Source organism: Melospiza melodia, chromosome 3 (genome assembly GCF_035770615.1).
Source record: "Melospiza melodia melodia isolate bMelMel2 chromosome 3, bMelMel2.pri, whole genome shotgun sequence".
NCBI classification, from domain to species: domain Eukaryota; kingdom Metazoa; phylum Chordata; class Aves; order Passeriformes; family Passerellidae; genus Melospiza; species Melospiza melodia.
This window is the reverse complement of record NC_086196.1, coordinates 48,722,706-48,738,990: the sequence shown is the minus strand read 5'-3', so window position 1 is coordinate 48,738,990 and position 16,285 is coordinate 48,722,706. Positions and strand designations below refer to the sequence as shown.

The window sequence follows — 16,285 nt, the reverse complement described above, 5'->3', positions numbered from 1 at the left end:
TGCCTCTTTGGAAAGTGGGTAAATTATTCTCAATAACTTAACTGTAAGTTTGCCCACAGGTTTGATAAAAATTGGGCTGGGTATTTTTGGAGAAGTGTCTTCTGTTATTCACTATGCTGAAGGCACCCAGTGCTGGTACTGGCTTGTTTTCCAGACCTGCTTGTGTTCATCCTTGTGATGTGTTGTTGTTGGTCAGATGGGCTGACGGGATGTATCCCTGAGCTGGGTGTAGGGTTAGTGATGATGACTGGGGAGCCTGGGAGCTGTTCTGTCAGGCAGCTGGTGGTGTGAGTTTGGCAGCTCTAGCTGGCCAAGGCAGGTATCAGTGCGTTGTTGGGTGAAATACATCCATGAATTGTGTAAGGAGTTTTGGAGAATGGTTGGGTTGAGGCTGATCAACCAGAGATGAATTTGGAAAGTGAGTTCTAGTAACAAATGTGTAATAAGGGAAAGGGTGATTTCTCTTATTCCCCTGACTGAATAGGTGATTGTTACTGACATGGGAAATGTTTGTTATTTACCAACTTACTTTTTGGTAGAATTTTTTTTTTCTTTCTTAGTATTAAGGCTAGACCAGGTTTAAACTGTTTTTTTATTTCTTGAGGTGTGAAAAATTTAACATCAGCTGATGTGATTCTAATTCTAGAGAGAGGTGCTGTAATTTCATCAAATGGCTTAAAATGAGTTGTTGCATTAAGGAGGTAAGTGGCTTGATTGTGACAACTCAATGACATGCATTATGGGAGTGTGTCAATAAAAACACAATTATTTAAACCTTGGCTAAAGAAGAGCATTCTGACTTTTACAGTGCTCTACTCTTTGAAGTGCTTTTTAGTGGAGAATGGAAACTGACGTGCATTTAATGACCTCAGAGGATATGTTATTTGCCACGTTTTGGAAATCTAACAGTTGAGTAACTGAACCCAGTCTGTGACCCTAGAAATCACAGGAAGCTTTGGTGAGGAAATAGTTATTATTATATCCAATACAATGTAACTCAGCAATGCTTCCCTCTGTAGTTACACTTTATAAAACTTTAGGTAAACCACAGTTACAATTAACACTCAGTAGGTGAGATGAGAAAGCCAAGTGAGACCTTTTCATTTTAGGAATTACAAAAATCTTTATTTGAAAGTGACTTTCTTTGAAAGCTTATTTGTGCAAAGAGGTGATACTTGTTTGTTTCAACATAGGCTGTGTTGCGATCAGTGCTATCTTAGTTTGCATATTTAGTGGTGTCTTTGAAATTCAGTAAATGAGTCAAACTGTAACTGATCAGGAACTTGCAACATTTTACATATTTCTGTGACATAGGAGCTGAACTGTAATGGTTATTGTCACGTCAGATTAATCTCCAAAAATGGTTCATTTTTGCTTCTGATAGGTTAAACATTTATGTGTATATGTTGTTTGTAAATAATAAATATTTGGAACTCAATTACTTTGTTTGTGTATAGTTTGATGCAGGTGTTATGAGCTTAAGAGAAGAAGCACTGCAGAAATTGCTTGGAGCAGTACTTTGATAGTTGCCTTTGAATATGACCAAATACCTTTTCTTCCACATCACAGTTACCACCCACAAGTGCTCTGAAGATGAATTTGTTATTCTAATAAAAATGAACTGTGTATAATATAGGTGTATTCAGATAGCTGAGCTACCTTTAAAACTGCATCTATAACTTCCCACTTTCAGGGAGAGCTTAAATGATCTTGCAAGCATTCTGCATCACATGCTTAAAGCAGCGGTGAGGAGGTGATCATGTCAGAGTTTCTCTACTGATCTATAAAATTCTATTGGAATAACAAAAACGTAAGGTATTTATACCTTTTCATCCACAGATGCTATTAGAACATTTGGTCATTTGTGGCTGAGAACAAAGACTGATGATCTAAAATAAATTAGATGACTGTTCTGCTCTCCTTTGGTGTCAGGTTGGGTACAAGAGAATGTGCTCTTTCCATTGGTGGGAAATGCTCTTAGGCTTCACCTCTCCCTCTGTCATCTCACTTGGTGTGACTAAGATGTGAACAATGTTGCTTTACAGCAATAGGCTATTTTCTTTTTCCCTCTGCCTTAGATCTGAACTGCTGTTGTACATGAAATGTTGATCATCAGGAAAGATTGCTATGGTGAAAGAGCTGTGAAGAATATTTCTGAGCTTTCATAATTGAATTAGAAGTGATTTGCACATATCTGCCGTTAAATATTTGTTATGTAATCTAAGATTGTAAAATATATATTTTTTAATATTGAAAGGCTCCTCCATTTGTGGCTTTTCTCTCTTTCTAAATGTGTGTCTCACACAATGCATAACACATTGTAGAGTAAGGTTTTAAAATTGCCTTTGGTTGTTTTCATTCTGACAATTTTGTAGTTAATTGCGAAGAGTTGTTTGATGCTCTTCAAACTGAGGTAAGATGAGAAGAATTTAAGGCCTGTCTGTATTTTTTAATAAGCCAGCTGATCAGTGTAATTTCTCTGACATGCAGACAAGGGAAGCTATGGTTGGAAGGCTATGCAGAAAAAGTTTATAGAACTGTATTTCAGATATGTAATAGTAAACAACTGAAATGATTGTAATCTTGAGAGCAGGGACATGGCACAAGGTAAACAGTGCCCCAACAGTACACCCAAGGCACTAGAACCTTCCTGGCTGGGCTTTGTGATGGCTGAAGGCGCTGTGGGTGCTCTCTACCTGGATCTGGAGATCAGGCTTCCCCTTATGCTTTGGGGAAGGTGTGAGTGTCCATGTTCATGTCAGTCCCAGCTCTATCTGCTCTGCTTTGCACTCAGGGGTGAAGAACCTGCAGCACTCTCCCCATAGCATCCTCTGGATGGCTCTTGGTTTGGCCTAGCTCTAATCCTGATTAGAACTTGGGCAGTGTAACTCTGCTCTGGTATCCAGGTGAGTGGTTTGTGCTGCTGGATGGACTCACCAGGAGCTAGACCTGGAGTCCATGAAGGAACAGAATGCCAAACCTGTCTGGGCTACCTGTGAACCTTGTGAGGAGCACAGAGATGCCTGGGCTGTGTGTGATCTCATTCACTACATTGGAATTGTACCCCTTTTGGCTGCAATAATTTTTAGAATTGCATCCAGTTCGCTTGGTGTGAATATCTAATGCTTTGGCCAATTTAAACCTTATTTACATTAGCTTAGTTTAAATTTAGTGTTTAAAGAGCTGTAATTGTCTGTCTACTTTAGAAATTCATAGTGACTTAGTGAGATCAATTTTAAACTGATTTTAATTAAACCAGAGAACCTTTTGTGTTTTTACAGATGAGGCCTGTGACAGGCCTTTTTAAATGGCCATGGAATATATGCAGCCTTAGAATGACTCTTATGCATGACTGATTTCTTCTGCTGAAGTCAAATTTAGGCTATTGTTTTGTATATAAACCAAAAGAATTAAATTTTAAAGAACATTCTGTTCAGTTTTTCTTCCCTTGCTCTGAGAGTGATTCCTGTTTGTTAAGACTTCTATTAAATTACTCCCAGAACAGCATTTCACTGTCTTTTTATAGTAGACAGGCTGATGGACTCCATGACCTTTTTTACTTCTGATTTCTGTGATGCTTTTTTTCCTCAGACAAGAGAGAATATAAGAGACTGCTGGGATATTCTAATTTATGGTGATGGGAAGCAGAATACAGAGGCTTAACTGCAGTTCCATGGTGAGATGTGCCACTATTCTAGTATATGGAAAATGTATAAATCACTTTTGTTGGAGGTTATTTGGAGAGAATGTAATGAATGTTGGGAAAATTCTCCTGGGAAGTTTCAGTTCTAATGCTTAAATTCTTGTATAGGATGTTGTCATAGTGAGGTGTGTATGGGGCCTGTGTTTGGAGCTGCTGAGGAGTTGCATATCCATCAATGTAAAAGCTGACAAAGGATTGTGATTAGGGTGGAATGTTAAATGTAAAAAAAAAAAATCAGAGACTTGTGTTTTTGTAAGGGCTCTGTGTGGGTGACATGAATATTTCTAACACCCAATTGATTCTGTTTCTGTGAGTAGAGGGCAGCTAATGGGGGCATAATTCAGGTAGGCATCAGATCCCCTTGAAGAGTGATTCTGGCAAATAGGTGCAGTCAATATCTTTTTGTGTTACAAAATGGGTGATAGTGCAGAGCTTGTATTCCCATTGATTCCCTTTGTGCAGGACAGAAAAATTAAATGCTTTTTAACTAGCAGTAAATCCATGAGAGAATGAAAGTAGTCATCATGTAATCTTTTACCAATAATGCATATATAAAAATATACAGAAAACACAGACATTACGTTCTGATCTCCCACTTTTAGTGTTTACTGTGACATTTTTATCTTGTTTGGATGGGGTTTTTTGTTTGTTTTCCTATCTCTGCAAACTGCAAATTTATCTTTTCATCTGTGTAAGTAAGGTATGTGTAAGGAAATCAAGTTACTGAGGATCATTAAGAGCACGCTTCTTAATGATATTAATACTTTAGTAATGCTACAAACTAATAGATTTCTAGGATTGGTGGTTCTTCATGCAAAGCTTTTCCTATAACTTTACATTTTGGACAGTAGGTAGTATCATAAATCTAAATGACAACTTGTACATTGTCTCATTACATAGACATCTGCAACCACTGGGTGTAACAGTCATATCTATTATGGCAGCAGAGCCATTTGCTACTCATAGTGTTAAAACATGGGTATGAACACAAGAAACTGAACAAAATCTCTTTGTGATCATGTTTCTCACATTTTGGGTGCAGATTCAGTCCTATCTTAGATGTCCTTGTAAGCCTGAAATCAGTTTGGATCAGAGAAACTTAAACCAAGTTTCTGCTTCAGGGTGCTGTTAAGCACGTTGAGAATGGAAAAGCAGAGTGATACTGTGAACAGGGAAGATGATGTGATAGATTGTACCCAGGTTTGTGTCCTAATGGAGGAGCTTGTTAGGGAGCTCACTTAAAAAACAGGTGCCAACCCTTTAGAAGGTGAATGAATGCACACAGTGTTCTCTATCTACAGTATGGTCAGTGTCTGTGCTTTGTTGAAATGGAAAACGATACGCTGCTTGAAATTTCAGAAACGACTATTTTCAGATGCCAGAGTATGTTAAGCCTGGAAAACTGCAGAAACACTGACTGACTTTTTCTCCCCTCCCAGGTGATCCCCAGCAGTTAATGCCGGCGGGCTCTCTCCGTAGAAAGAAGCTGGCCAAAAGGCCTGGGTACATGAGGCCGGAGGCTCAGCGGCAGATCGAGTTCCAGTCCCCGGGTGCCTGCGCAGCGTCCAGCCCAGCAGAGCTCCAGCACGCCAGGCAGCACTGTGGAGCCTCTGAGGGATCTGCTCTGCTCAGACAGTGCCAAAATGACCAGGAATTCCTGCACTGTAGTGCTGTAGCTCCTGCTAATGGGGTGACAACCTTGGCCACTACTGGAAACACTCCAGGATGCTGTGACAATCTTTCTTGCTGCAATAGTCCACGGTCAGATAGCACAGGGCTAGGGGACTGCCCTGCTGCCACAACAGGCAAAGGAGATGTTTCTGCTGTGTGCTGTACGTGGCAGAAAAGCTGCAGCACCAAAGTGAGCGAGCCCCCAAACATGTATGCTTTGGATCAGACAGAAATGAATAACAACTGTGAATATCAAAACAGAGATGGTGTTTCTCATTCTGCTGGTGCACAGGATAGCTTTAGATCAAGTTTCAGTTTCATACAGCTCTCCCTGAACTCGGCCTCTGGAGTAAATGATGTGGAAGGCAAATCTATTGAGGAAACTGAGATTGTTTTGCATCCCAAAACCACAGGCAATCTGCAGAAGCTAGAAGAGATGGCACAAGCTCATGGGCACTTGGGAGATTTGTGTTGCTCCTCCAGTTCTGGTGAAGATTTGCAGCATGAACGTGAGAGCCCAGTTAATGATAAATTACAGGACTGTGAGACTGTCTCTCTCTTGGATATAGACACAACATTTTCATATTCTACAGATTCCTCGGATGCAGCATCTGCTGGCTCTTCTGTCACCTCAGGCTATGAAAGTAGCTTTACTGTCAGTGACCATAACTGGGATACTTTGATGAAAAAATATGAACCAGTGCTACAGGATTGCTTGCTTGGCAACCGCAGTACGTTAAAGGTCAGTAATCTCACTTTGTTTTTGATACCTTGTCCTCAAAACATTTTATCTGTAGTGCCAAAATCAAAGTTTATTTAGGAGTTCAGATACTACTGGCTTTTGTGGCCTTTGTTCAGAGTTTTGCAGTAGACCTCTGCATGATAAAAATGAGATAACAGGATTTGTTTGGTTCTTTAAAAAGAGGTGATATTTTTGCAGTACCCTATTCTATGTTCTACTGAAACTTTAATCCTCTAATTTCCAACATCCCACATCAGTTTCTGACTTCACTAAGTACCATTTCTTTTCACAGGTGGCTGTTTTGTCTGCAGTTTGGGTTATACGTAGTATAAAATTAGGAGGTGGTAAGAACTCTTTCTTGAAGTTTCATGATTTAACAACACCAAACTTTTTAATTGGAAATGTTCTAGTTGAGCCAAAGACTTCTAAGAATTAGGTAACTTTGTGAAAGTAGTGTGTAATCTAATAGGTGCTCTCCCTATGTGACATGATGAAAAATGGGAGTCAAGTCCCTCTCTGCCTCCAGCTGGGAACTGAACCTTTTTTCTTTTCCCCTTCTACCCTAGGGGAGTAGTGGGCTGGTGAGTCGGGAGTCTTTTTGCATATATGTATGTTCCCACATTTATACCTACAATATATACAGGCAGTGTCACTGACTGTGCTCTTTATAGGACGGGGCTGGGGAAACTTTAGGAAGGATTAGCTGTGTTATATTTTTATGATGGTAGGGTGGGCATTCTGAGCTTACCCGGTTAAAGGAGCCAAATGTTGGCTTTACTGCGCAGACAGGAAACATTAATCTAGAAATTATTATGGACACAGTGGATTGCACTAATTTGTTCAAGGTGCACTGAGTGGATAGTGGGGATTTTTTTATTTTTTGGTAGAGTTGTTTGGGTTGGTTTTTGCTTTGTTTTTTTTTTTTTTTTTTTTTTTTTTTTTTTTTTTTTTTTTTAATTGTCTCACTAGTGCCCAAGTTTCTTGGTTGCCTTTCAGAAGCTCAAATCTTTTTAACTTCTCAGCTCAGACACCTACCTGGTGAGATGTGCTGCATTGTCTTTAGGCCTAATGAAACAACCTGCTCTGGGGAGACTGCACAAACCTCCTCTCCGGGCAAGACAGGAAGCTGAGAAACATTTATTCTTTCCTTGCTTGCCATGACATCTGACCTGAGCTTACAGTGCTCCATAATACTTAATTTTCATAGATTATATGTGTAGAACTCAAACTAGGTTCTCTTATTTACAGACTTCACACATAATTACATGGGGCAGTTTCTTTGGTTTCATGCCTGGTATTGCAATGTGCCTATAGTCTGAGATGGTTTGGGAAATTAATTCCCTGCAAATTTGGCAATGTATAATGCAATCAAAATATGAAATTATTTTCCTTTCTTTTCAGTATTGCTTATTTGATAGGCACAAAAGAAACATTGCTATCTTTAATTTCTGTATTCATTAATACATTGAATGGAGAACTGGGGATTTGTGCCCTCAGATGTCTTTGCCCTTGGTTAGCCAGTCTTGTATGTTTAATTTGAAGCACCTTCCTATTGTAATGATAATGAGTAGAGTCTCAAAGTTTTCAGAAAGGAACAAAGGCAACAGTAGTCAAGAAAAGGAGACAATACCAAAGTTGTTAAAATTATGCTTTCTCTGTACTTAAAAGGTGATCTTCATCTGGTACACATCTAGGACATGCCACTCTGAAGCACAAGCAGGTCTCTGATTAGCTGAGCTCCCAGCGCCCCCCAGCCTGCAAACAGAAAGTGCTTTACAGTGCAGCATCAGTCAGTTTGCTGTGGGCGTGCCTGGGCTGTGGTACCCAGGCTGACTTTAAATGTCCTGCCACTGTAGGGCATGATGGAATAAACACTGCCAGCAGCAGCAAAGCTGTACTCTCAGTATAGGTCGTTGTTATACATCATGGATATGAAAAAAGTGTCACTTGAATCATTCCTACTGCAAGCTTCTTTAAAACTCTATAAAAAGTCGGGCATAAAACACAGAAAATAATTTATGGTGAGGATTCAGAGCTCCTCCCTTCAGTACCATTTGCCTTCCTCACTAGCCTCAGAGAATAAATATTGGAGTTTTGGGAAGTGAAAACTGAAATAAAGTAAAGCACAGAAGAAATGGGAATGTGTGCAATGTTTCTTGTTTGTTTTTCTTCTGGAGTGTCCTGTAGCGTATTATTAATCAAACATTTTGGATATTCTCCTGACTTTATATTTTATAGTTCATTTCTTACCAGTCCACTTTCACATATCATATTTAGAGGGAAATCTTGAATTTATCGGTTTGTATGTTGATTGTCTAATTTATGTGTTGATGTGTAGTCTTGATAACTGAATGCTTCTATTAACTTGTTGACTGGCTGTACCTGTTTTTCTAAATATGAGGATTAAATATGAAAGAGCTTCAGGGAGAAGGGAAATATTTTTTAAGATTTCTTAAGGATATCAAAACTATGGGTTTTTGTGCTCTCCCAAGTACTTTCAGGCTTTGGACTTTGAGAATATACACTGCCTCTTTTTCCAGGCTCACCTTTTTCAGGGCTGATAGTACAGATTCGGTACAGATCATGCATAAATTTAATAAGAAAGACATTCCAGTCTTGTAACTGCAGCTGTGGCTGTCATGGCAGTGAGGAGAGGACTAAACCTTCTAACCAATTTCTTTTAACATCAAAAACTTGTCATGGCAGTGAGGAGAGGACTAAACCTACCTTCTAACCAATTTCTTTTAACAGCAAAAACTCGTAAAGGCCTTACAAATTTTTAGTAAATTTAGAAATTTGGTCCAGACTCTTAATGTTAACAAAGAGAAGCATTAACTTTTGGAATAAAACTTTAATATGGTAAGTTTCTTTTGGAATGTGAGAGAGTACTTTGTATGCGGTTTGGGTATTCTTGGTGTTCTGCTTTTTTTTCTCATCTAGCATTTGCATTGTGAAAATGCAAATATCAACATTATGTAGATAAGTCTAAATTGTGTTTTAAGGAAACTTTTTTGGCTGCAAATTAACATTCTTTTCTCACCCATAACATCAATATACCTGTTCCAAAGTACTCATACTGCATTTCTGTTTACAGAATAAAATGTAGTTTGCATATGGAAATTTTATATTTGTGCTCTGCAAAGCTCAGGTAAAAAATTGTCAGAATGAGCTTGGGAACACACTGTTGAGTACAACGGGATCAGAAGTAGATGTCATGCTGACAGAATTCTCTAATAATCATACTTTAATTTATTCAAAGGGTGAAAAATATCCTACGATTGCACGATCTCCTTTGCTTTTCAAGAAATATAATTTGTTATTCTGTGTGTTTGGACTAAAGCCATGCTTGGCTCAAGTAGCTGCAGTTCAGCTGACTTCCAATTAGGTCTGTCTATTTAACAAATGCTGGGCTTCACTATCAACATTTGGCCATTGTAGTGATGTAGTAATCCATTAAATTTATATTGTGTAAAAGTTAATAGTCTATATATTTTTAAATGCAGCTTCTTCTTAACTAACTTTTTCTCTTTGAATAGTTAAAGTCCTTGATCTTACGGCTTCAGAGGCTTCAGGAAAAAGCAATAGAGGAAGATGACTATGATAGAGGTGAGAATTGCTCCTCCCTACTCCCCACTGGATCATGCTGCCTTTTTTTTTTCGTTTCCCTCTTCCTCTATTAGTTTTATTTTATATTTCCTACATAGCAGTGACTAGGTGTGGAAAACGAGTTCAATGAACTGTATTGTTTATTCTGTCATATGGCAGGAAACAAAGTAGGTCAGCAGCAGGTAGCAACAGTTTTTATTTTCTTGAGCCACATCACCATGTGGCAAGGTTGAAATCCAAATACCCACCATCTGGATCAGCTGTTTTGAAGCAGCATGACTGAAAAAAAATGCAGAAATGAATGGAAGCTTCAAAAGGAGAAAGGGCAGGCACTGGCTGCTGACAGAGTGAGATTTGCTGCTTGCCACATTTAGTCATGACACTACAGCAGGGCTCATAGAAATAAGGTCAGTAGCTATTACAGAAGTGAATGATACTGTCCTGTGGGATTAAGTTGATATCCACTGAGTTCAGTCAAATTCAGCTAGACAATATGGTGGTGATGCAGCTGCTGGCAAATATCTATCTTTGAATAATGCTTTTTCTTTCAAATGCCTTGGCACTTCTGGTAAATTTTGTGTGTGCACATTAATAATTAGAGCATCTGTTAACATGTTTGATTTCTTACTGTTTCCTGTTGTGGTAGTCTGTGTTCAGGTACTCACATTTTGAAAATCTTGAGGTTCTAAGGTAAATTCTTCCTGCTAGGTCTATCTTCAGCTGTAAGAGACTGCAAGCATTTCACTGAGATCTGCATGGTTACTTCAGAGAACAAGTGTGGAAAAAGGCAGCTTCTTTCATCCCACTTTAATATTCTTGGCCTTTAGGAATTGGGCAGTGGTCAGACTTGTGGTTTGTCTCTCCAAATTACTGTGTGATGCTTTGCAGTTGTATCATGACTGTTTTCCTGCCTCCTAAGATGTCCCCAAGATGAAAATCTGGTGTCTAGGTGGTAGTTGTGTGGCACTTTTGCAAGAGTGGTTCTGTTGGCCTCTTAAATGCCTGCCTGTGTGAAGGAGAAGAAACTCTTACTGCCACAAGTAATTCTTTTAGTGTGGCATCTCCTGATGGGGAAAACCCTTAGGTGTGTTAAAATCTGAGGATGTAGTAGATATTTATGAGTTTAGTCTCTGTCAAATAGACATTATTAATGTGTGTGCTTTACATGTGTAACACTCATAACTCTTCTTTTTTAAGTGCCTGTGGGTTGAGCTCACAGTTGGAGACTTCCCAACAGCTGTGTACTCAGTGTGCATGGTTACCACAGATTCCAGCTGGGATTCTCTAGGCAGTCAGCCAGTCTGAGTGTTTCAGTGTATCAGGTGTGACATCTCCATGTGATGCCATATAGTTGTTGACCACAGGGAAAAATGATGACTTAGGTTGAATCTCACACAGAAAGCTCTTGTGTAGTTTCCTGGGCACAAGTCTTGTATCCTTAAAACAGGACCAGTTGTCTGTTGTCCATCCCTTTCTCCTTTTATCCTTTTCAGTTCCACCCTAGTTATCAAGCAGGGTTAGCACACCTCGTTGCATTAATTCCCCTCAGGTAAGTGGTCTGACTGGAATGTTATTTCACCAGGTGTTGTGGCACAGAGAGAAAAAGTGACAAGGAGAATCCACAGGTGAGATTACAGTTTTCTGTGCTAAGTCTGGCATAAACAGGCAGAAAACATTTGTTCTGGTATGGGACTGGACACTGAGGTGCTTGAGAGACTTGAACTTAAGTTCTTCCATCTCTTTGCAAACTAGGTACTGTTGTGCTCAGAAGATTACATGCTTCATGCATGCATGCAACCAGGCATCCTAGACTTTATCAATTCCTAGCTTTTGAGTCCTTGACCTGTTTTCTGTCTTACTGGTCTTTGTTCTATTTCTGATACAAATATCAACTGGGTTTTTTTGTTGGTGTTTTTTTTTTTTTTTTTGGTGGCTACTTTTCATTATTTTCATGGAAGCTGAGCTGACTCCCTTAGACTGCCTGTGTTTCACAAAAGGAAAACTATCTTCAAGATAAGACTTGCATGGAGAAGGTGTAGTGCTGCAAGGAGAATCAGAGCTGTGACCTTCCTTCCTCACCTTGCAGTGGCAAAGCTTTCCACCTTTGCTTTTAGAGCTACGCTGCTGCTCCTGGTGGAGAACAAAGGCTTCCCTGGCTGAAGTTTGAGAGCTTGTTAAATAGCTCACAGATTGGCACAGTATCAATTTCTGTTCAAGCGAAATCTGTAATTAGCCTTCTTTAAAGGGGTCTTATTGCCAAATATTGCTAGCAGGGAATGGAATTGCTAAATGTGCAGAGCTGTGATGTGGGGCATAGGTGGTGGTGTATTGTCAGGGAGTGGGAGCAATGAACCTGGTGGATGGGGGGTGCTGAGGGCATTTTAACTGTAATGCTAGAGAGAAAATTACTGATCCTGTAATTTGGGGAGTGACTCTGAGTATAGAGTGAGTCCTCTGCTACGAGCAGAAGTGTTTTGAATCAGAGATGATGATGGTGTTGTGTGGTGCCAACACAGGTCTTGCTCATTTGGAGGTGCTGCAGGGGAAGGATAGACCTAGTGATGGGAGTAGCTGTGAAATGCCCTGGACATGGAAGAGGTGAATAGAGAGGAGGGAGAGCAGGTGGAGGAGGGGTATGTGTGGCTAGACTCCCAAGAGAAATGTTGAACTGCCAATAAATACATTATCATGTCTAACTACTGTATTGATGCTAGAGTCTTCTCTCCAGCTTCAGCCATTATCAAGATCTTAACTCCAGAGATTTTCTAACTCCAGCTCTTTAAGAGCCATCTAGTCTTGAGGGAAGGCCTCTTGGTGGGAGGGAGATGTGTTAGCACTTAAAACTCCTCTTAGTGCTCAGAACTGTTTTCTGCTGTCTGACACTTCCAACTTCACAGCTTAAGGAGAGACAAGCATCCCAGGTTTGACATGGTTGCTTTCCTGCTCTACAGAGCTTTTTGAAAGCTCTTGTAGTTTAAGGTAATCATTGAAGCTGAATTATAAGTAAAGTAGTGCCTCTACTGGGAGGGAAAAGGGATGCACCGTGTTTTCAGTTGTGGCAACAAGACTAGGGAATGACATAGAAATAAAGGCCAGCTTATCCCCCTTCAAAGCCATGGGCAAATACCTTGTTGCAAACAGCTCAGGAATAAGGGTACATTTGTTTTTCCACCTTGCAGAAACACAGGAGAAATGCATACTGCTTGAGCTGTTAGAGAGCATGGTGTCTTCCGGGTTAATGTTAATGCATTAGCATTTATTTACAGAATGAGGGAAGTTTATTTAGGGCAGCCACAGCCCTCCATTGTTGTTTAAGAGGCAAGGCAATACCTGCTTAGGTCTTCAGCTTGTTTCTTTCGAGTTTTTCAGTTCTTTAGGTAAATCTAAAGATTTATCTGAATTTTTGTCTTTGTTTTCCTCCTCCCCTTGAGCTTGAGAGGTGCACAGCAGAAATGGCTCTTGCTATTGAATGGTTACCTTTGCTGTGCCTCAGCAAGACCTGCCTTGGCATGGTTAGGGTGTTGGTGTAGAGGAGCTTCAGTCAGGCATTCAGAGAAGTGCATTTTGTCCTACTCTTTCTGGCAGTGCTGAGTGTGCCGGGTGGGGAATGTTTGTTCCAAGAGCGTTGGGGGCTGCTCGGGGTGCAGGCCACCCCCGTGTCCCTCATTGGTGCTCATTTTCTGCAGGTCACAGTGCTGTGAAACCTGCAGGGTGTTCTCTCTTAGTGCTGTAGCTGTCAGGGGTTCTTTCAAATGCAGATATTCCTCGGCTGTGAAATGGTTGTGTGACATGCATATTCAGTGAGACAAATATCCTCAGTCCCAGTATAATTTTAAAGAGGAACCCTTGGGATGTTATGTGTTTTATTGCTCTTGCTTCTTTTTAGGTGCTGAAATATTGGGAAATAAGTGATTTTTTTTTTCTGTATTTACTTGTGGTCTCCTCTTGATGGCCACATTACTGTATATTTCCAAAGCAGGTGGTGTACCATGGGAATATAAGCATTTTGCCTTGCATAGCATATAGGAAAAATTGGTCTGTTCTCCAAGGATCACTTGGAGTGTTGTCATGGCTCATTATTCATGATGGAGCTTGACAGCTCCAAGGTTAAACACACTGCTGAATACAGGAGGAAAAAAAAAAGACTGCGTATTTTTTGTCTGTGGGAGTTGTGCTTGCAGTAGGAGTGAGTGCATTTTGCTCAGTACAAATCTATTGCCCAAACATTTGAAAATCTTTTTCCTGTTCTTTGCTGCTTGTTCTTCTCAACCTTGCCTGGTGCAAGAGGCAAGTGGGGTGGTAACTATCAGGACTGAGTCTTGCTGCTGAACTCCACTACTGGCTCATGCACCATCTTGTTTCTGAGCAAAAAGTTTCTGCAGAACTAATGATTCTTTTAAATTATGATAATTATTTTTACAAGAAATTTCTTCTTTGCAGATGCCTTGCTTGCAACTGGTCAGGAATGCTAATTCCCCCATGCAATCCAGAGTTAGGGTTCTTCAGTGAAGGTCATTGAGCAGATCAGAGCAACTCCTCATCGGTCCAACGTGACAGAACACAGAAACATTTATGCCTGTGGTGGCAAAATCTATCCTATCTCAGCAAGACGGATTCATGCTGTAGATACATTTAATGTCATGGAAGCCTTCAGTTATTTTAGGTGAGCTTGCAAAGGATGAGCTGTGTGAATTGGTGAGCTGCCATTCACTTGTGCACTGTGTGCTCTGCAGAAAAATAATCTCTGCATATTTTTTCTTTTTATTTTTTTTTGCTCTTTGCTTGTGTTCTTTAAGACCTCTTAATACCAATTGTCTTTTCCATATCTCAGGATCTGCAGGGCATCAAGGACACCCTCTGGTATGTGTAGGAGTTTGAGTCTAATTTTGCACATTTTCCCTTGATCACAAGACTAGGAAGGGAAAGGAAAGACTTTGTAGCTGTTAGTCTCCTGTAGGTTTACATTATAAGAGGTGCTGTTGCTCGCTTGAACCAACTATTTGTTTTAAGGCAACTGCAGAGAAAGTAAATGAGAGAGAATCATGTTCAGTAATGCTTGGGTTGAAAATGTTAAATGGCACTCAGAGGAAGGCCTTTGCCACTTCTTACACTGGTACTTGCAAATACTGAATTTTGCAAAAACTCTGAACACCTGGCCAGATGTGTAGCCATTTGATCTTTACAAGTTTCTTTTTGCAGTTTAAACTGGAGCAGTATTTTTCCCAATTTGGAGTACTATTTATAATCATAGCTCTTAAACATTTGAACTAATCTGATATTTAAGCAGGTGGGCGGTGTGTTGTTCTTTTTGTTGTCTTTTTTGTTTGTTTGTTTTTTAATTTCTTTTTTTCTTGGAAGAGCTGTTTGTAGATGAGGGTTGGATAGAATCCCTGCTTTACTGTGCTTCTATTATTTTGAACTAAACTGCTTGCTTGACAGATGGCTGCTATAACAGGACACAGAAATGAAGGCAACTTGGCTTCTTTCTGAGGAAGGACAGGGAATTTGAGAGAAGCTATATCTGGAAATAACTCTCGAAGAACACGTTGCTTTGGATTGGACTTGTTTCAGTGTGGCATGTACCTTTGGAAGTTAAATCTTCAAGCCCAGCTGTATGTTCAGTGAAGCTGTCTAGCTGAGGCTGCTGACTAAATAAAAAGTGGTGAATGCTGGAGGAGCAGAGCTGCTGTGACATGGGAGACTTGCTGCAAGCTTGTAACTTGCAGTTGCAGGCCACTGACTTGTCACTGGGTTTGGGGTGGATGGAGCAAATAGGGCTTTCTGTGGTGCCATGCTGTCAGAGCCTTGTTTCATCTCAAGCTTGTAGAAGCTTCCTGAAATCTGTGGGTAAGCCTTCTAGGTTTCATTTTTCATTTTTATAGCTTTCCTGTAAAGCTATTAAGAGGATGGGGGGAAAAAGAACTTGTATAAATTCTCAAACCCAAACCTTTGTTACGTGGATCTTGCTTACCTTGTCTTAATCTGGTAAATTCAAATAACCTCCCCAAAAGAGTTTGGAAGGCTAAGGATAGCAAATGCTTATGTGAATTATACATTAGACTTAAATTACCTTGCAACAAAACAGTCTTGCACCTCTACCATCTTGTTCATGTTCTGTAAGATAATGGACTGAAATGAAAAACAGAAGTCTTTTTGCACATATCCATTTTTTGTTTGGTGCTACTTGAAACTCTGGACTGAAATGCTGCTGTTCAAATGCTTCATCTTGGCTTCTGTCCACAAACAGCAGTAACAACATTACTGATTATTTTTATGCAATCTGTGTTAGGCCTATCCCATTGCTATTGTGCTTGGTTTTGTTTTATTTAATTGCAAAACTGAGCAGGAGTCACAATTTTAAGGTATGAATTTCCTTATCTCGCTGTCAGGTAGACAACTGGGAAAACTTTTTTAATACTAAAATAGTAGTGACCAATGCTTATGACAGGAAAGTCTGCTATGCATTTCTGGGTACTTTGACTTCTTGTTTTTAGTAATTACATGAGGAGCACATGCATCTTCAGCAGGTTCTTGAAATTCTTTTGATGTGAATTCTTATTTTA

General features: G+C 39.9%; 1 protein-coding gene across 5 annotated transcripts in view; it reads left to right on the top strand.

Moving 5' to 3' along the window:
• DISC1 (DISC1 scaffold protein) overlaps positions 1–16,285 on the top strand; it is a 176,096-nt gene that overhangs the window by 13,514 nt on the left and 146,297 nt on the right. For 4 of the 5 annotated variants that reach the window (XR_010027113.1, XR_010027114.1, XM_063151634.1 and 1 more), the window contains exons 2-4: positions 3,592–3,676; positions 5,143–6,116; positions 9,653–9,722. Coding sequence is in view for 3 of the 5 variants with exons in the window: in XM_063151634.1 (XP_063007704.1) it covers positions 5,160–6,116; positions 9,653–9,722 (1,027 nt within the window). In the remaining 2 variants the exon portion in view is untranslated. The remainder of the gene's footprint in view (positions 1–3,591; positions 3,677–5,142; positions 6,117–9,652; positions 9,723–16,285) is intronic. The other variant, XM_063151636.1, reaches the window with a different exon arrangement.